At 43.6% G+C, this 13,724-nt stretch overlaps 1 protein-coding gene across 1 annotated transcript in view; it reads right to left on the reverse strand.

Annotated features, from left to right (window-relative positions):
- Positions 1-2,008: 2,008 nt before the first annotated feature.
- Positions 2,009-13,724, reverse strand: part of LOC128329929 (patched domain-containing protein 3-like) — a 29,628-nt gene continuing 17,912 nt past the window's right edge. Inside the window, exon 4 of the mRNA XM_053261866.1 lies at positions 2,009-13,331. Within this exon, the coding sequence (XP_053117841.1) occupies positions 11,680-13,331 (1,652 nt within the window). The 3' untranslated portion in view covers positions 2,009-11,679. The remainder of the gene's footprint in view (positions 13,332-13,724) is intronic.

The raw sequence follows: 13,724 nt of genomic DNA on the forward strand, positions 1-13,724 counted from the left end.
AAAAAGTTAGCAATAAAGACATGAGTCCCTGCTCTAACTGGAGTCTTACTTCATGTGGTGATGGAAAAGGATTGAGGAATAGGCTGTAGTTATTATTCATTCATTCATTCATTCAATTTTTATACCACCCTACCAAAATGACTCATGGTGAATATTGTTAGTTTATTGTGAGCACGCTTGTACATATATACGTACATACAATGATTAGCAGATTAACAGATTCAGTGAACAACTTCCCCCTCCATTCTTTAGGAGAGTCCACACAGACCCTCATAAAGAACAGACTCTTGTTTTTATGTTGTTTGGCCACATCAAGAGCTTAAATGTATCAAAACCCTTTCCTCACAGAAACACAAAGATGTAAAATGGCTAGTGAGAAAATAAAAGGATTTTAGACACCTTTCCCCCTGTGGTGTATTGGTATGTGGAAATTATTCCTTTCCTGACTCAGGTCAGGTTAATGATTAATCTCCCTGACCAGTCAAAACCAGTTCTGCAGCATGAGGGAAGGCTCTAGTGCTGAGTCATCCCTTTCCTGTGATCTGAGAAGCAGACTGGCTGGATTAAAAATCTTTAACTTTCAAGACCTGAAGTTAAGAAAAAGATTCTGGTAAACTCAGAAGTTCTGGTAAGTTAATCTCACTGCCACCAAGCACTCTATGGCTTCCCGAAGTCCAACTGTTGGACTAGAATGCTTTAGTCCAGAGTCTCTCTGTACTTGGATATTGGGCAAATACCAAAAATATACTCCCCCTTGCTAAGAGGCAAGAATAAAACCAATTGTTCTCCCAGGCATCTGCCAGCACGTGGAGTTAATTGTTAATTTGGCCAAGCTCTCCTTGAGATGTGAACCAGAGAAATCCCCCTTCTAGCCCTGCCTTTCTCCTGCTGGGTTAATAACCAACCCTTGGAGGCTTGTAAAAAAGGTAAAGAACAGGGGGGAAACCCCTTTTAATTAAAATTACTACAGACTAGTTCCATTTGAGGCTTTTAGCTCTTTAGATACACTTAAAAATACTTAGTTGGTTACAAGAATACTTCAAAAGGGCCCCGGTTGTCTGGGGTGGCACACGTTAAAATCTTAGTTACTCAGTTGCAAAGAACAGATATTTGTAAATGCAAAGCACCACACAAAAAGCAAAATAAAACTCCTAATGCAAAGTCTGACTAAACAAACTTTTCCCTAGTCTAAATTCCCAAAGCCAAAGCCCTGGCTTCCTGCCCTTGAACTCACCAAACTCCTGATGAGAATCAAGCCTCCTGCAAGCCTGTCTTACAAGGATCTACAGTCATCCTGTTGCAGCAAAACATGATTGCTGCATGTCCTCCTCCATGCTCCCAGCACAGACTTCCTTTCTTCTTCCCAGAATTCCCAGCAAAAGCTCTCTAGGTCCACCCACCAGGTGTACTGATGTGTTGCCCTGGAGTTCACCAGCCTGTCAGTCAAGACAAGGGTTCACTTCCTGTTAACGCTTTAGGGCTGGGAGATTGGTCACTACACCCCCCCCCCAAAGCAGAGAAGTATCATTCAAACAGAAATATCTTGCTTTTTGTGATCAAGTCTCCCTTACCACTGAGTTCTATTACTGTAGCTGTGCACACTGGGTTCTCTGCTAACTGCCTTTTTGAGTCTGTAAACATTCCACTTCATTGAGTTACATTTGAGCAATTTTGTTGGGCTTTTTGGCCCTTGAGATTCCTCCCTCCTTCATTTTTTTGTGAAACTGATGTATCTATGGAGTGCCCTGAGTCTGTCAGTACTTCCCTCTTGCCTGCAGATGCTTTGGTTATGTGTCTATTATGATCAGAACATTTCCAGCTTTTTTGGAAATAGATACTTTGCTTTTACTTTTGCAAATTTATTGGGCATTCATTATATTTGCTTTAAATTTTATCTTATTTATTGTAAGCTGAACACTTGTATTTTTTATTTTTTATTTTCTGTTTGTATGTTATCCTCTTTTTTAGATGGAATTATTGTGTGGGGGGTGAGAGAAAGCAAGAGAGAGAGAATAATATGTGTCTTTTAATTTACAGTAAACCGTCACCTTGAAAACAAATGACAAACAGACACGTCAAGTGGATCATTTTCAGCTTGAAAACTTAATCTGCCACCAATACAAGCACTAAATCCATGCATAACATCACCCCACACAGATCATCCTTACACAATCCAAACTCCTGCTGTGTTGCAAGTACAAAACAAGAACTAAGAATTCATAACCCAACTAGTTGCTCATAGCTTCAGTTTATGTATACAAACATATGTATATGCAAAATATTAAGAATTTAGTATGTAGGCATTCTGGAAGGCAATGACTCATTTTATAGATGGGAAACACTCCTGTCAAAAGTTTCTAGCCCAGAGGATGATTAATGAATGCATGACAGAGAGCTCAAAGATCATGCAAAGAATAACATTCATGGACGTGAGCCAAACCACAAATCAGGAGAATCCATCAGAGAACATCCCAAACCCATGCAAAGTAGAAGAGACCTGTAAAACTCCAACCTGTATATATATATTTTTTTACTTGTACAAGTCAAGTACAAGCATACTTGTTTGCTTAGTAGTGCAAACAATACAAGTGAGGTGAATCTTAAATTTTACAGGACGAGTAAGCCTACACATAATCCCAAATGCAATATATAAGATTATTACTTCAATATGACCTCAAGATTAAAACAAAATTAAAACCAGTAATATTTGGTTAATACCCTCCAACATTGTACAGATGAAGATGCAGATACATTTGTAGCATCCCAGTCCTTTGAAGAAGGAGATGTTTTCAAATTTGTTTACATAGCAAAAAGAATGAGAAAATTGTTCATTGTCCCCAAAGGGCTCAAGAGCTAAATACCAAAGATCACTGCCGAAGCAGACACGATTATACCTTTCATTCACCCATGAGCCTATCTATCCTTACATATCACACTCTTCATCAATGCATGCATGCACATGCCATAAGAACAGCCCTGCTGGATCAGGCCCAAGGCCCATCTAGTCCAGCATCCTGTTTCACACAGTGGCCCACGAGATGATGATGATGATGATGATTTATTCAATTTCTATACCGCCCTTCCAAAAATCACTCAGGGCGGTTTACACAGAGAAATAGCAAACAAACAATTTCTTTCTCCACACCATGCATGATTTTATAGACCTCTATCATGTTTCCTGCAGTCATCTTTTTTTCTAAACTAAATAGCCCCAGGTGTTGTAGCCTTGCCTCATAAGAAAGGTGCTCTAGGCCCCTGATCATCTTGGTTGCCCTCTTCTGCATCTTTTCCAGTTCTACAATGTCCTTTTTTAGATGTGGTGACCAGAATTGTACACAGTACTCCAGGTGCGGCTGCAACATAGTTTTGTATAAGGGCGTTATAATATTAGCAGTTTTATTTTCAATCCCCTTCCTAATGATCACTAGCATGGAATTGGCTTTTTTCACAGCTGAGTTGACACTTTCAATGAGCTGTTCACCATGACCCCAAGATCCCCTCTCCTGGTCAGTCACCGACAGCACAGATCCCATCACATGCGTGTTGAGCCATACGCGTGTCGAGCCACATGCATGCACCTTCATAGGAACATAGGAAACTGCCTTATACGGAGTCAGACCCATCCATCTGCACCAACTACACCTATCTCTTTCTATAAAGCCTATGTGATTTAAATCCCACATGGGAGGATGGAATGGCACAGAGTGGCAGGAGATGTGCACACAAAGGGTGGGTTCAGACATTGCACCGAACCTTGGTTGCAGTTGAGCTCCATGCAATCTTCCTCAGCCCTGGGAGAGTGCACTCCCTGCTCCCATCCATGTGCGAGTGCCTTCTTCCTTTCTAGGTTAGGATATGCTGAGATTGGTTATGATGACATTCAAACCCACCCTATTAAATAAGGACCAATTTAGGCACAACAATCAGCCAGAGAAGAAGTAGCTGCAGAGAGCAGACCTTATCTACCAGGATAACCAGTAACTCTGGGACTGTAGAAGTGAGGAAAAAGGTATGATCTCTGCCATCGGTAAGATGATTACTGGATTGTAGGGATGGGCAGAACATTGCTGAGTCGGAATGTTCTGCCTCAAAAAGGGCCAACCTCGGAGTGTCCCTGAATGTTCCGACCTCGGAACAGAATGCCCTTTGAATGAAGGGCCTGTTCTGAGTATGGAATAGAATGACCCCATCTCGAGTCAGAATGTTCTGACTGTTCCGAGTGCCATTTTGGACTAAAAAATTGCGCTCTTCTGGCCTTTGTGCATGCATGACGGCTATTTGCGTGGTTAGTAACAGGAGCTCTGTTAGGAAGTTTGATTGATAATGCATGATGGAGAGGGGTGTGTCTTTATAAATGAATAAGACCACGGCAGTCATTTTTCCTTACAGCCCAAGGTAGGTTTACTCAAAAGCAAGCCCTATTAACTCCAATGGTCTTACTCCCAGGTAAAGGTGTGTAGAATGCAATCTCATCACATCCCCCCCCCCAGGCCCCTCTCTCTGGGCTGTGTATTTCCTCCAGTCCTGAGTAGAATTGCATCAGATCACTAAACCTGCAAGCATTCATGTCATTAAGCAGCCTTAACCACAAACGTTGTGGTCAGTTCATTTTTGAAGCCATTGCAGGACTGTCTATTGCAAATTAATAAATACAGTTTAGAGAGAAGAGGCAGGCAAACTGGGATCTACTGGGAGATCTCTAGGGGATTTGCTATAGATAGGCCTTTCTGGCCCCCAACAGTTCAACCATGTTGGTGGGTTGTGTTTTTGTGTTTGTTTGTTTTTACATTTCTATCCTGCTCATATTGGAACTTAGAATAAAACTGATTCAGAAATACCAAAGAAGGGCTTCTCCCATGCAAACCTTCATTAACTTGTGGAACTCACTGCTACAAGATCTGGCTTTCACAGCTTGGAAGAAATGTATTATGTATGAGCATTAAAAAAATTGAAATATAAAGATATATTAAGGGGTGTCCAATGCAGAAACAGGTGTGTGTGTGTGCTGGATCTCAGGAAGTCCAGTGTACTGGAAAAGTATTATTGTGCAACCAACAAGGGGGGAAAAGAATGTCCCAGCTTTCTAAGCATGCATAGAATGCCCCTTAGGGATGGTGATTGAAAGAAGGCCTGTAAAAGGTCTTGCAAAATCTGAAAGTCCAGACCAGAGCTAGGGTGGGAAGATCTGACTCCTCAATTCAATCCTTGATACAGTTGTTTTCAACCCAAGCAATTCTTGTAAGAGGATTTGTGGTATCTCCTCTGGACCTCCTTAGATGAAGTGTTGAATAAGCATGGGGTTTCCCTCCTGAATCTGGCCTTTGGATTTGGTCTCTTCAGTCTTCACGTTACTAACTGCAAAAACCTGTGTGGCTTCTACACCTTTTTAAGTGCCAACGGTACCAATGTCATAGATTACCAAAGTCTTGTTTTTAATTTTTGTGTAAACCGCCTTGGGATTGTTTTAATGAAAGGCGTTATACAAATCTAACAATAAATAAATGAAATAAATAAGAATGAATGACAGCAACTATCAGTTCATGTCATAATCACTGAAGGTCCTACAAAACAAGTAACACCCCTCCCCACTTTCATGAGCATAGTGTAGCGGTTTGAGTGTTGGACTAGAACTGTGGAGGGCCGAGTTCGAATCCCCATTAGATAGACAGCAGAGACAATAATATAAAAGCCTGGGTAAAAAGTCACAATTTGACATGCTTTCTAAAAACTGTGATGGAGACTGAGGAGCAGATACCCACCAGGAGATCATTCCAGAGTCTGGGGGCAGCAACAGAGAAGGCCCTGTCCTGAGTGCACGACAACCAAGCCTCTCTCATTGTCGGCACCCGGAGCAGAGCCCCCTCAGATGACCTTGTCAAGCGGGCAGCAACCCTTGGGAGCAGGCAGTCCCTCAAGTATCCCGGGCCCAAACTGTTAAGGGCTTTAAAGGTCAAAACCAGCACCTTGAATTGGACCCGGAAACAATCTGGCAGCCAGTGCAGCTCTTTCAGAATGGGTGTGATGTGCTCCTACCGGACAGCTCCAGATAAAACCCTAGCTGTCGCATTCTGCACTAGCTGTAGTTTCCGGATATTTTTCAAGGGCAGCCCCACGTAGAGTACTACGGTAATCCAGCTGTTATGTGACTAAGGCATGGGTAACTGTGGCCAGATCTGCCTTCTCGAGAAAGGGACGCAGCTGGTGCCGAAGCCGTGCAAAGGCACCCCTGGCCACCGCCTCCACCTGAGCTTCCAAAAGCAGAGCTGGGTGCAGTAGTACCCCCAAGCTGCGTACTTGCTCCTTCAAGGGGAGTGCAACCCCATCCAGAACTGGTAAAATCTCCTCATCCCGATTGGCTCTCCTGCTGACCAACAGTACCTCCGTCTTGTCTGGATTCAATTTCAGTTTATTAGCCCACATCCAGCCCATCACGGCCTCCAGCCCCCGATTCAGGACATCCACCGCCTCCCTAGGGTCAGGTGACAAGGAGAGATAGAGTTGAGTGTCATCTGCATATTACTGACAACTCAGTCCACGTCCCCGGATGACCTCTCCCAGCGGTTTCACATAGATGTTAAACAGCATGGGGGATGATTGAACCCTGCAGGACCCCACAGGCCAGTGGCCCCGGAGCCAAGCAGTAGTCCCCCAGCACCACCTTCCGGACTCTCACCCCAAGAAAGGACTGGAACCACTGCAACACAGTACCTCCGATTCCCATAGTCGAGAGGCGGCCCAGAAGGATACCATGGTCGATGGTATCCAATGCCACCGAGACAGGGGCGTAACTACCTTTAGGCAAGGGGAGGCGGCTGCCTGGGGGCCCCCAGGCCTCGAGGGGCCCCCCAGAGGCAAGTCACATGAGGCAAGTCACATGACTATATATTGTGGAGTGTGTGCACGCATCTGTGAGGGGCCAATTTTAAAATTTTGTCTCTGGGCCCACTCCAGCCTTGTTACGCCCCTGCACCGAGAGGTCTACCAGAACCAACAGGGACACATTCCCCTGTCTAGTTCCCGGCATAGGTCATCCACTAGAGCAACCAAGGCAGTCTCAGTCCCATATCTGGGGCGGAAGCCAGACTGAAAAGGGTCCAGATAATCCGTATCATCCAAGACCCTCTGCAGCTGGGACGCCACCACACGCTCTATCACCTTGCCCAAAAAGGGCAAGTTAGAGACCGGTCTATAGTTGTCCAGGTTGGAGGGATCAAGTGAGGGCTTTTTAAAATAATGGTCTTACCATCGCCTCCTTGAGGCACAATGGCATCCTGCTCTCCCTTAATGAGGCATTAATAATCGCCTCCAACCATCTACCTGTACCCTCCCTGGCAGCTTTTATTAGCCATGAAGGGCAAGGGTCAAGAGCACACGATGTCGCCCGCACACTGCCCAGGATCTTGTCCACATCCTCAGGCCTCACCAACTGAAAATAATCCAACACAATGGTACCAGATGGTACCAGAGGCACGTCTGCCAGAACTGCCAAAACTCTGGAGTTCAAATCGGCATGGATGCGAGCGACTTTATCCGCAAAGTGACACACAAACTGATCACAGTGGGCTTGTAGATAATTCCTCCCCCATTACCTAGGGGGATGTGTGCAGCAATATATTTGCTACACGGAACAGCTCTGCCGGTCTGCACTGAGCAGATGCAATGGAGGCGGAGAAAAAGGCGGAGCAGAGGCAATGGAGGCGGTGGGGGCGCTGCCCCCACCACCACAGAGTAGTCCCTAAAATGGGCTCTAGCCAGTATTTGGTCATATTCATCACAACTCTTCCTCCAGCGTTGTTCCAGCCGTCGCCCAAGTTGTTTCATCGCCCTAATCTCCAAGAAAAACCAAGGAGCAGATCGGGCTCCACCAAGCCGGAGAGGGTGTTTAGGAGCAACCATGTCAACAGCCTAGGCCATCTCTTCATTTCAGAGATCAACCAGGGCCTCGACAGGGTCACCAGCTCTGAACACTGGAAACTCCCCGGGGGCCGTCTGGAATCCAAACGGATCCATAAGCCTCTGGGGGTGGACCATTCTAATCAGTACATCGCCCCTGCAGAGGGCAGACAGAGCAGTCAAACTAAACTCCACCAGATGTTGATCTGTCCATGACAAGGGAGTTGTCTCAAATTCCTCCACCTCCAGATCATTTATTTCCCGGTCGGCAAAAACCAGATCCATAGTATGTCCTGCCATGTGGGTAGGGCCTGATACCAACTGAGACAGGCCCATGGTTGCCATGGAGGCCTTGAAATCCTGAGCCGCACCCACTAGGGGGGCCTCAGCATGGACATTGAAATCCTCAATAACAATAAGCTTGGGGGAACCCAAGGCCACCTCCGAGACCACCCCCGACAGCTCCGGTAGGGAGACTGAAGTGCAGCGAGGTGGTCGGTACACCAGCAGAATCCTCAGCCTATCTCGGAGGCCCACCCTCAAGGACAAACACTCAAAATTCTGAGACCGCCTGACTGGGCCCCTGGAAATGGGAAGGATCTCTCGATAGATAACTGCAACGCCCCCTCCCCGACCCTTGAGGCGGGGCTGTTGCATGATCTTATATTTGAAAATATATTTTCAAATCTGGATTGCAGCCCACCCCCACTTTAAGACTTTCAATACAGCCATCAAAATTACTTAGCTACACAGTAACAGTGGCTGACATACTGGCTAAATTACTCAAGAGTTCTAATGAAATTAAGCAGTCATTCAGAGCAACTCTTAAGGATTACTAAAGCTAGAGTTAATTTAAAATTGCTTCCAATTCCTGCTGGTTTGTACCAAAGCAATGTTTGGAGTTGCTTGCCACTACATAGATGTTAACAAAAATAAGTTGCTGTTTCTCTAACTCAGACTATTAAAGTGTCAAAGTGCCTTAACCTCATCTAACAACTAGACCTTGAGGCTATTCTCACGAGCAGCCAAGACTGGGCTAGGGCAGCTAAGCCCAGGCTTGGCTGCCCGTGGGAACCGCCGGGAGCCAACTGTCTCCCAGGTGCAAACCTGCCTAAGGAGTCTGCCTCTTAAGTGAGGTCAAGGGAGCAAGTGCTCCCTCAGCCCCATTGAACTGATTGTCTGTCAGCACCTGCTGCTTTCAGCCAGTGCTGAAACACTGACTGGCACCCACCCTTTGCTGGGGGGTGGGGGGATCATCACAATGCGTGATGCATTGTGGGGTTTCCGGGGGCTGGGACGATGCATCCTGACCCCTGCACTACCTGTAGTAGCCATGGACTATCTGGGCACACGATCCATGCACCCAGCAACTTCACACTGCTCGTCTGCGGGGAAGGCGAGCTCCTGCTGCCTGCCCTCAAGCCCTCTCACTCAATCATGAGAATGGTCTCTTTGTGTCAACTTAAAATTAACCATTTCTTGAATAGTTTTTGCTAATAGCAGCATTACAGTACCGGAAAGGCATCATTTCTCAGAAATCACAAGGCTGTTAATTTGGGTAACTGAGGTGGTATCCTAAGAAAGAGATGACGAAGCACAATTGAAATAAGCGAGTCAAGTTAGTCATGACTAAGAAGTCCCATTATTCAATGGAGTTTAAGCCCTTTGCTGAATGTGTGTACAGGTGTGTGTGTGTGTGACTGTACATGCATTCATTTTAAAAGTGAACCTGGGTACAGGCCCTTCTCAAATGCAGGTACAGATAGGAAGTGTCCCATATGTGTACTGAAAATAAAGTCTGAATAGGGCTTTAGTGATGACTCACTTTCTTAGGACACAGCTCTATAGATTTCATTTCAATAAACTTGAGGTTTAATTATTTCAGTCACTTCAGGGAATACATAATGCTCAAAATATTCAATTTGATTACGTTCACATTTATACTTAGTTGAAAATACTGTATAAAAACAATCTCCCATTCAGAACAGCTGTCTTCATCAGAAAACACTGATTTTGTAATATCTTTCTAAATTATTTTACACAAATAGGGTTCCAGACCAAAATAATATTTTGCACAGCTCTCAGAAAGGCTAGCATAAGGCAAAATTACAATTCCGTATCACTTGCAGGGCTAACATCACAAAATATTTGGCTTATTTCAACCGTAGAGGCTAAAAAGTATGCTACCAGGGAATCACTGCATATCTGTATTGCTTGGATTTTCTTAGAAAACAGCAATACATATAAATGCCTCCATCAAAATTATTTCAAAGGCACTTTCGGAAAAGATAAGGCCATTTCTCACAAAATTTAATAGGCAAGCTTGAAGATGCCCAGTGATTAAAGCTTCTTCCATCGCATTCCCATCTGCTTTTTAGCCCAATCCTACTCATGTTTAACCCAAACAAACTTATTTATTTAGTGAACTAACACTGACTTCAATGGGGCTTATTCATAAGCATATATAGGATTGCATCCTCAGACTAAGGAATATCAGAAACAAGGGCCATGACATATTTGCATTCACAGCAGCTGGCTCCATATAAGAAACCCCTGAAGTTGTAACAGTGCAATTTAAACCAGATGGGGAGTGCCTGCTGCTTTACAACCTAAATAGTTAGCAGAATCTCCCCTGATATACAGGTGTACTAGTCTCCCTGGAATACCAGAATGAGATTAAGGCTTGCTAAATTTGGTTAGTTGCAGCAGCTATTATGTTTCATCTTATACATTACTCTTCTGTTGAAGTCAATCTTAGAATATTTATTTTAAAGAAAGCTTGTGTCCTATTTGTTGAAATCTGATACAGGACATTTTCTATTTAGAGTGTTGGTCAAAGCTAGTTAGAGATGGATGATGAATGTCTACAAGTCCACCTTGACAAACATCAGGGTTCTTTTGGGTGGGGATGGAAGTAATCTTTTTAAGTAATTACAAAAATTCTAGGGCTTTTGTGAGCTTGCAACCCCTGCTCCCAATTATCATCCCCATCCCATGCCAAAGTTTAAAAAGTGCAAAACTCTTATCTTGGGGAGTATATGTATATAAAAAAGAGAGGGAAAGAAAGAGCAGGTCTCTGTTGTGCTCCTGCCTGGATGCTCAAGTGGAAAACTGGTATGTTTAAGTATGCTCAGAAGCTTCGTTTCTACTTCAGCAGATGAGCATGGATCAGAAGAGAGAGATCTTCCTGCCTAGTGAGACTGGCTCAAGGACTTTGCCCCTGCCATCACCATGGTAAGCTTTTTCCTTTTGAACATTGTAAAAGGAGAAGGACTGGTAAGGAAGGGCAGACAAGTCATTGCAATCTATTTCAAGGATCAGCCCAGATATAGATCTTGGGTTGGTTTGGAATAAATTGCAATGGAAGTTTTCCCCCAGCAGGGTTAAAATCCCTGCCCTCCCCCCATTTTTTTTACCCCTCCCTAAAAAAATGTCATCCCATCTCTAAAAGCAGAAAAAGGTACTGCCACTTTCTGTAATAGTGTGGTGCTTCAGGTAAGGTTAGAAGGCTATTCGCAGAGCATTTTGTTAAAACAGAATAGTTTTAAATAGGCATCTGAACAACCTGCACCCCATCCTACTTAAGTGCTCAGTGAACTGCACCATGAAGAAAAGCATAAAATGTGTAACAGAACAAGAACACATGCCTTTAGGGAGTCTTCTAATAAACCTCAGACAGTAAATTAGAAAGAGGCATCCTACATCTCAAGGCACTTTTACCTTTCAGAACTAATTAAAATTAATGTGATTATGGCATGTAAGGTAGGACTGAACATAAGGTAGACTTTATGGGCAATCATCGTGATCAGCTGCAAACTGAGAGACTTGAGGTTTTACTGTATTTATCGGAGTCAGTTTCATACTGCTTCTTCCCGCAAGGGCTGAGTTTTCATAACACTGCGCATAGTTTTGAGACTGAGTATTTGGCGATTGACTACAACAGCCAAAGAAGGTTAAAAACACAGGAATAAAAATGAGACCATGAGCAGCCCCAAACAAGATAACTAGGAACATTATCTTAAAAAAGGTTCTGAAGATGTAAGCGGTTGCCCCAGCCAGAACTAGCACCCCTAAGATGGTAGAAACTGCTCCTTGTACAACAGGGTAACCAAGTCGGTATAGAGCATCTATTGCCCTCTCATTCACTTTGGGCTTCTCACTGGCCACAAAAGCATAAGAGATATGAGCGGAGAAATCTACCGAGAACCCTATGCAAATAACAAGATTGATCATGGATATGGAGTCAAGATTAACATCCCAGTAGACCATAAAACCAGTTACTCCGACAATAACAGAGGCGATAGCAAAGGTTACCCATAGAGAGCACAGAGGACTGGGAATGAGCAGCAAGGAAATAAGTAACATGGCTCCAGAAGCAATTGCAACGTTTTGAATGGTGTTCTGAACTATCACAAGATACTGATCAAAGTATATAAAAGCTGGATGATAAACTATAAGTGGGATCTTGCAGTCTTCAGCCAGGCCTCTCAGCTGGTTTAAAAGATTACTCTCGTCAACTGCAGTAGTGACATTGACTGTCTGTACATAAAAACGCGAAGCTGATACATTAACATCCCACCGAGACTCTGGATTTACTCGAAACAGGACAGGTAAGTTATCAATGAACACATTAAAGTCATCTATGTTTAGGGACATGTTTTTAGCTATAGTTTCATACGTTTTCAACCATGAGTCTGAAAATTTCTTGTCCACATAGGAGGAGTTTTCTAGCAACTCTATGCACTCCTCAAGGTCTGCCCGAAGAGAGGAATTCCAATATGGTATGCTTTCTGTAACCACCACCATAATCCTTGGCCCATACTCAGAAAAATATTCATCTTCCCAGTCATAATACTGAATGACATAAGAACCATCTCTAGCTAGATTTCGAAGATCGATACCTTCTTTAAGCCGTGTGCACCCATAAATACTACTACCCAGGTACAAGAGGTACAGGACTACCACAAACACCTTTGTGCCAGTGTGCATAAGGAAAGGACCATAATGTTTTCTAAAGAACCCATTCATGGGATGTTCAGTCTCTGCTCCAGTGGATGCATCAAAAGATCCTCCGACACAGCAGATATTATAAGTGTGGCTGCAAGAAGACTGAATCTCATCTTCCACCTTCATAAATGTGAGCCAATGTCTGTTGCTTTCTTCTCTTTTACCATTTAGAGCTAGAACAGCTCCAAAGAATGTCAGGTTATAGAGGTAGCAGAAGACGAGGGCGGTTCCTGTATAGATGCAAAATGATTGTACTGATGGGAAGGAAGTTGCCATCCCAATGTAGAATGCCAAAACATCGGTCAGAGTTGTGATGGTAACAGACACAGCTGCCTCTGCGTAAGTGTCAGCCATCCGAACTTCAATTTTGTCCTTCACTTTAGTCTGCTGCCAGCAGGACACCATGATGAACATGTCATCAACACCAACTCCTGGAAAATGGCAAAGAGATAACCCATGAATGTCCCCATACTATATGAGGATGGAAATATTTATTTATTCATTGAAACATATTCTTATACTACCCAAAACTTGTCTTAATATACAAAAGTGAAGCATGCTTCAAATAAATAAATAAATAAATAAATAATATGAATATTAAAAAGACAGGCAGGTTTACAGAAGGCAAGTTTTATCTTCATCTGTCCTATTTTTTCTTCAAAATTCTCCAACAGAGGCCAAAGCCATCTTTTTAGATGTTTTTAATCACATTTGGTTTTGTTTTTTTTAAAATCAACATTAATAGGCTTGTGGAAAAGCCAGAAAGATTCATCTTATCTCTGCTTGCTTTCAGACAGCAAGTTAAAAGTGTCCTATTCCATTGA

Source organism: Hemicordylus capensis, chromosome 6 (genome assembly GCF_027244095.1).
Source record: "Hemicordylus capensis ecotype Gifberg chromosome 6, rHemCap1.1.pri, whole genome shotgun sequence".
NCBI classification, from domain to species: domain Eukaryota; kingdom Metazoa; phylum Chordata; class Lepidosauria; order Squamata; family Cordylidae; genus Hemicordylus; species Hemicordylus capensis.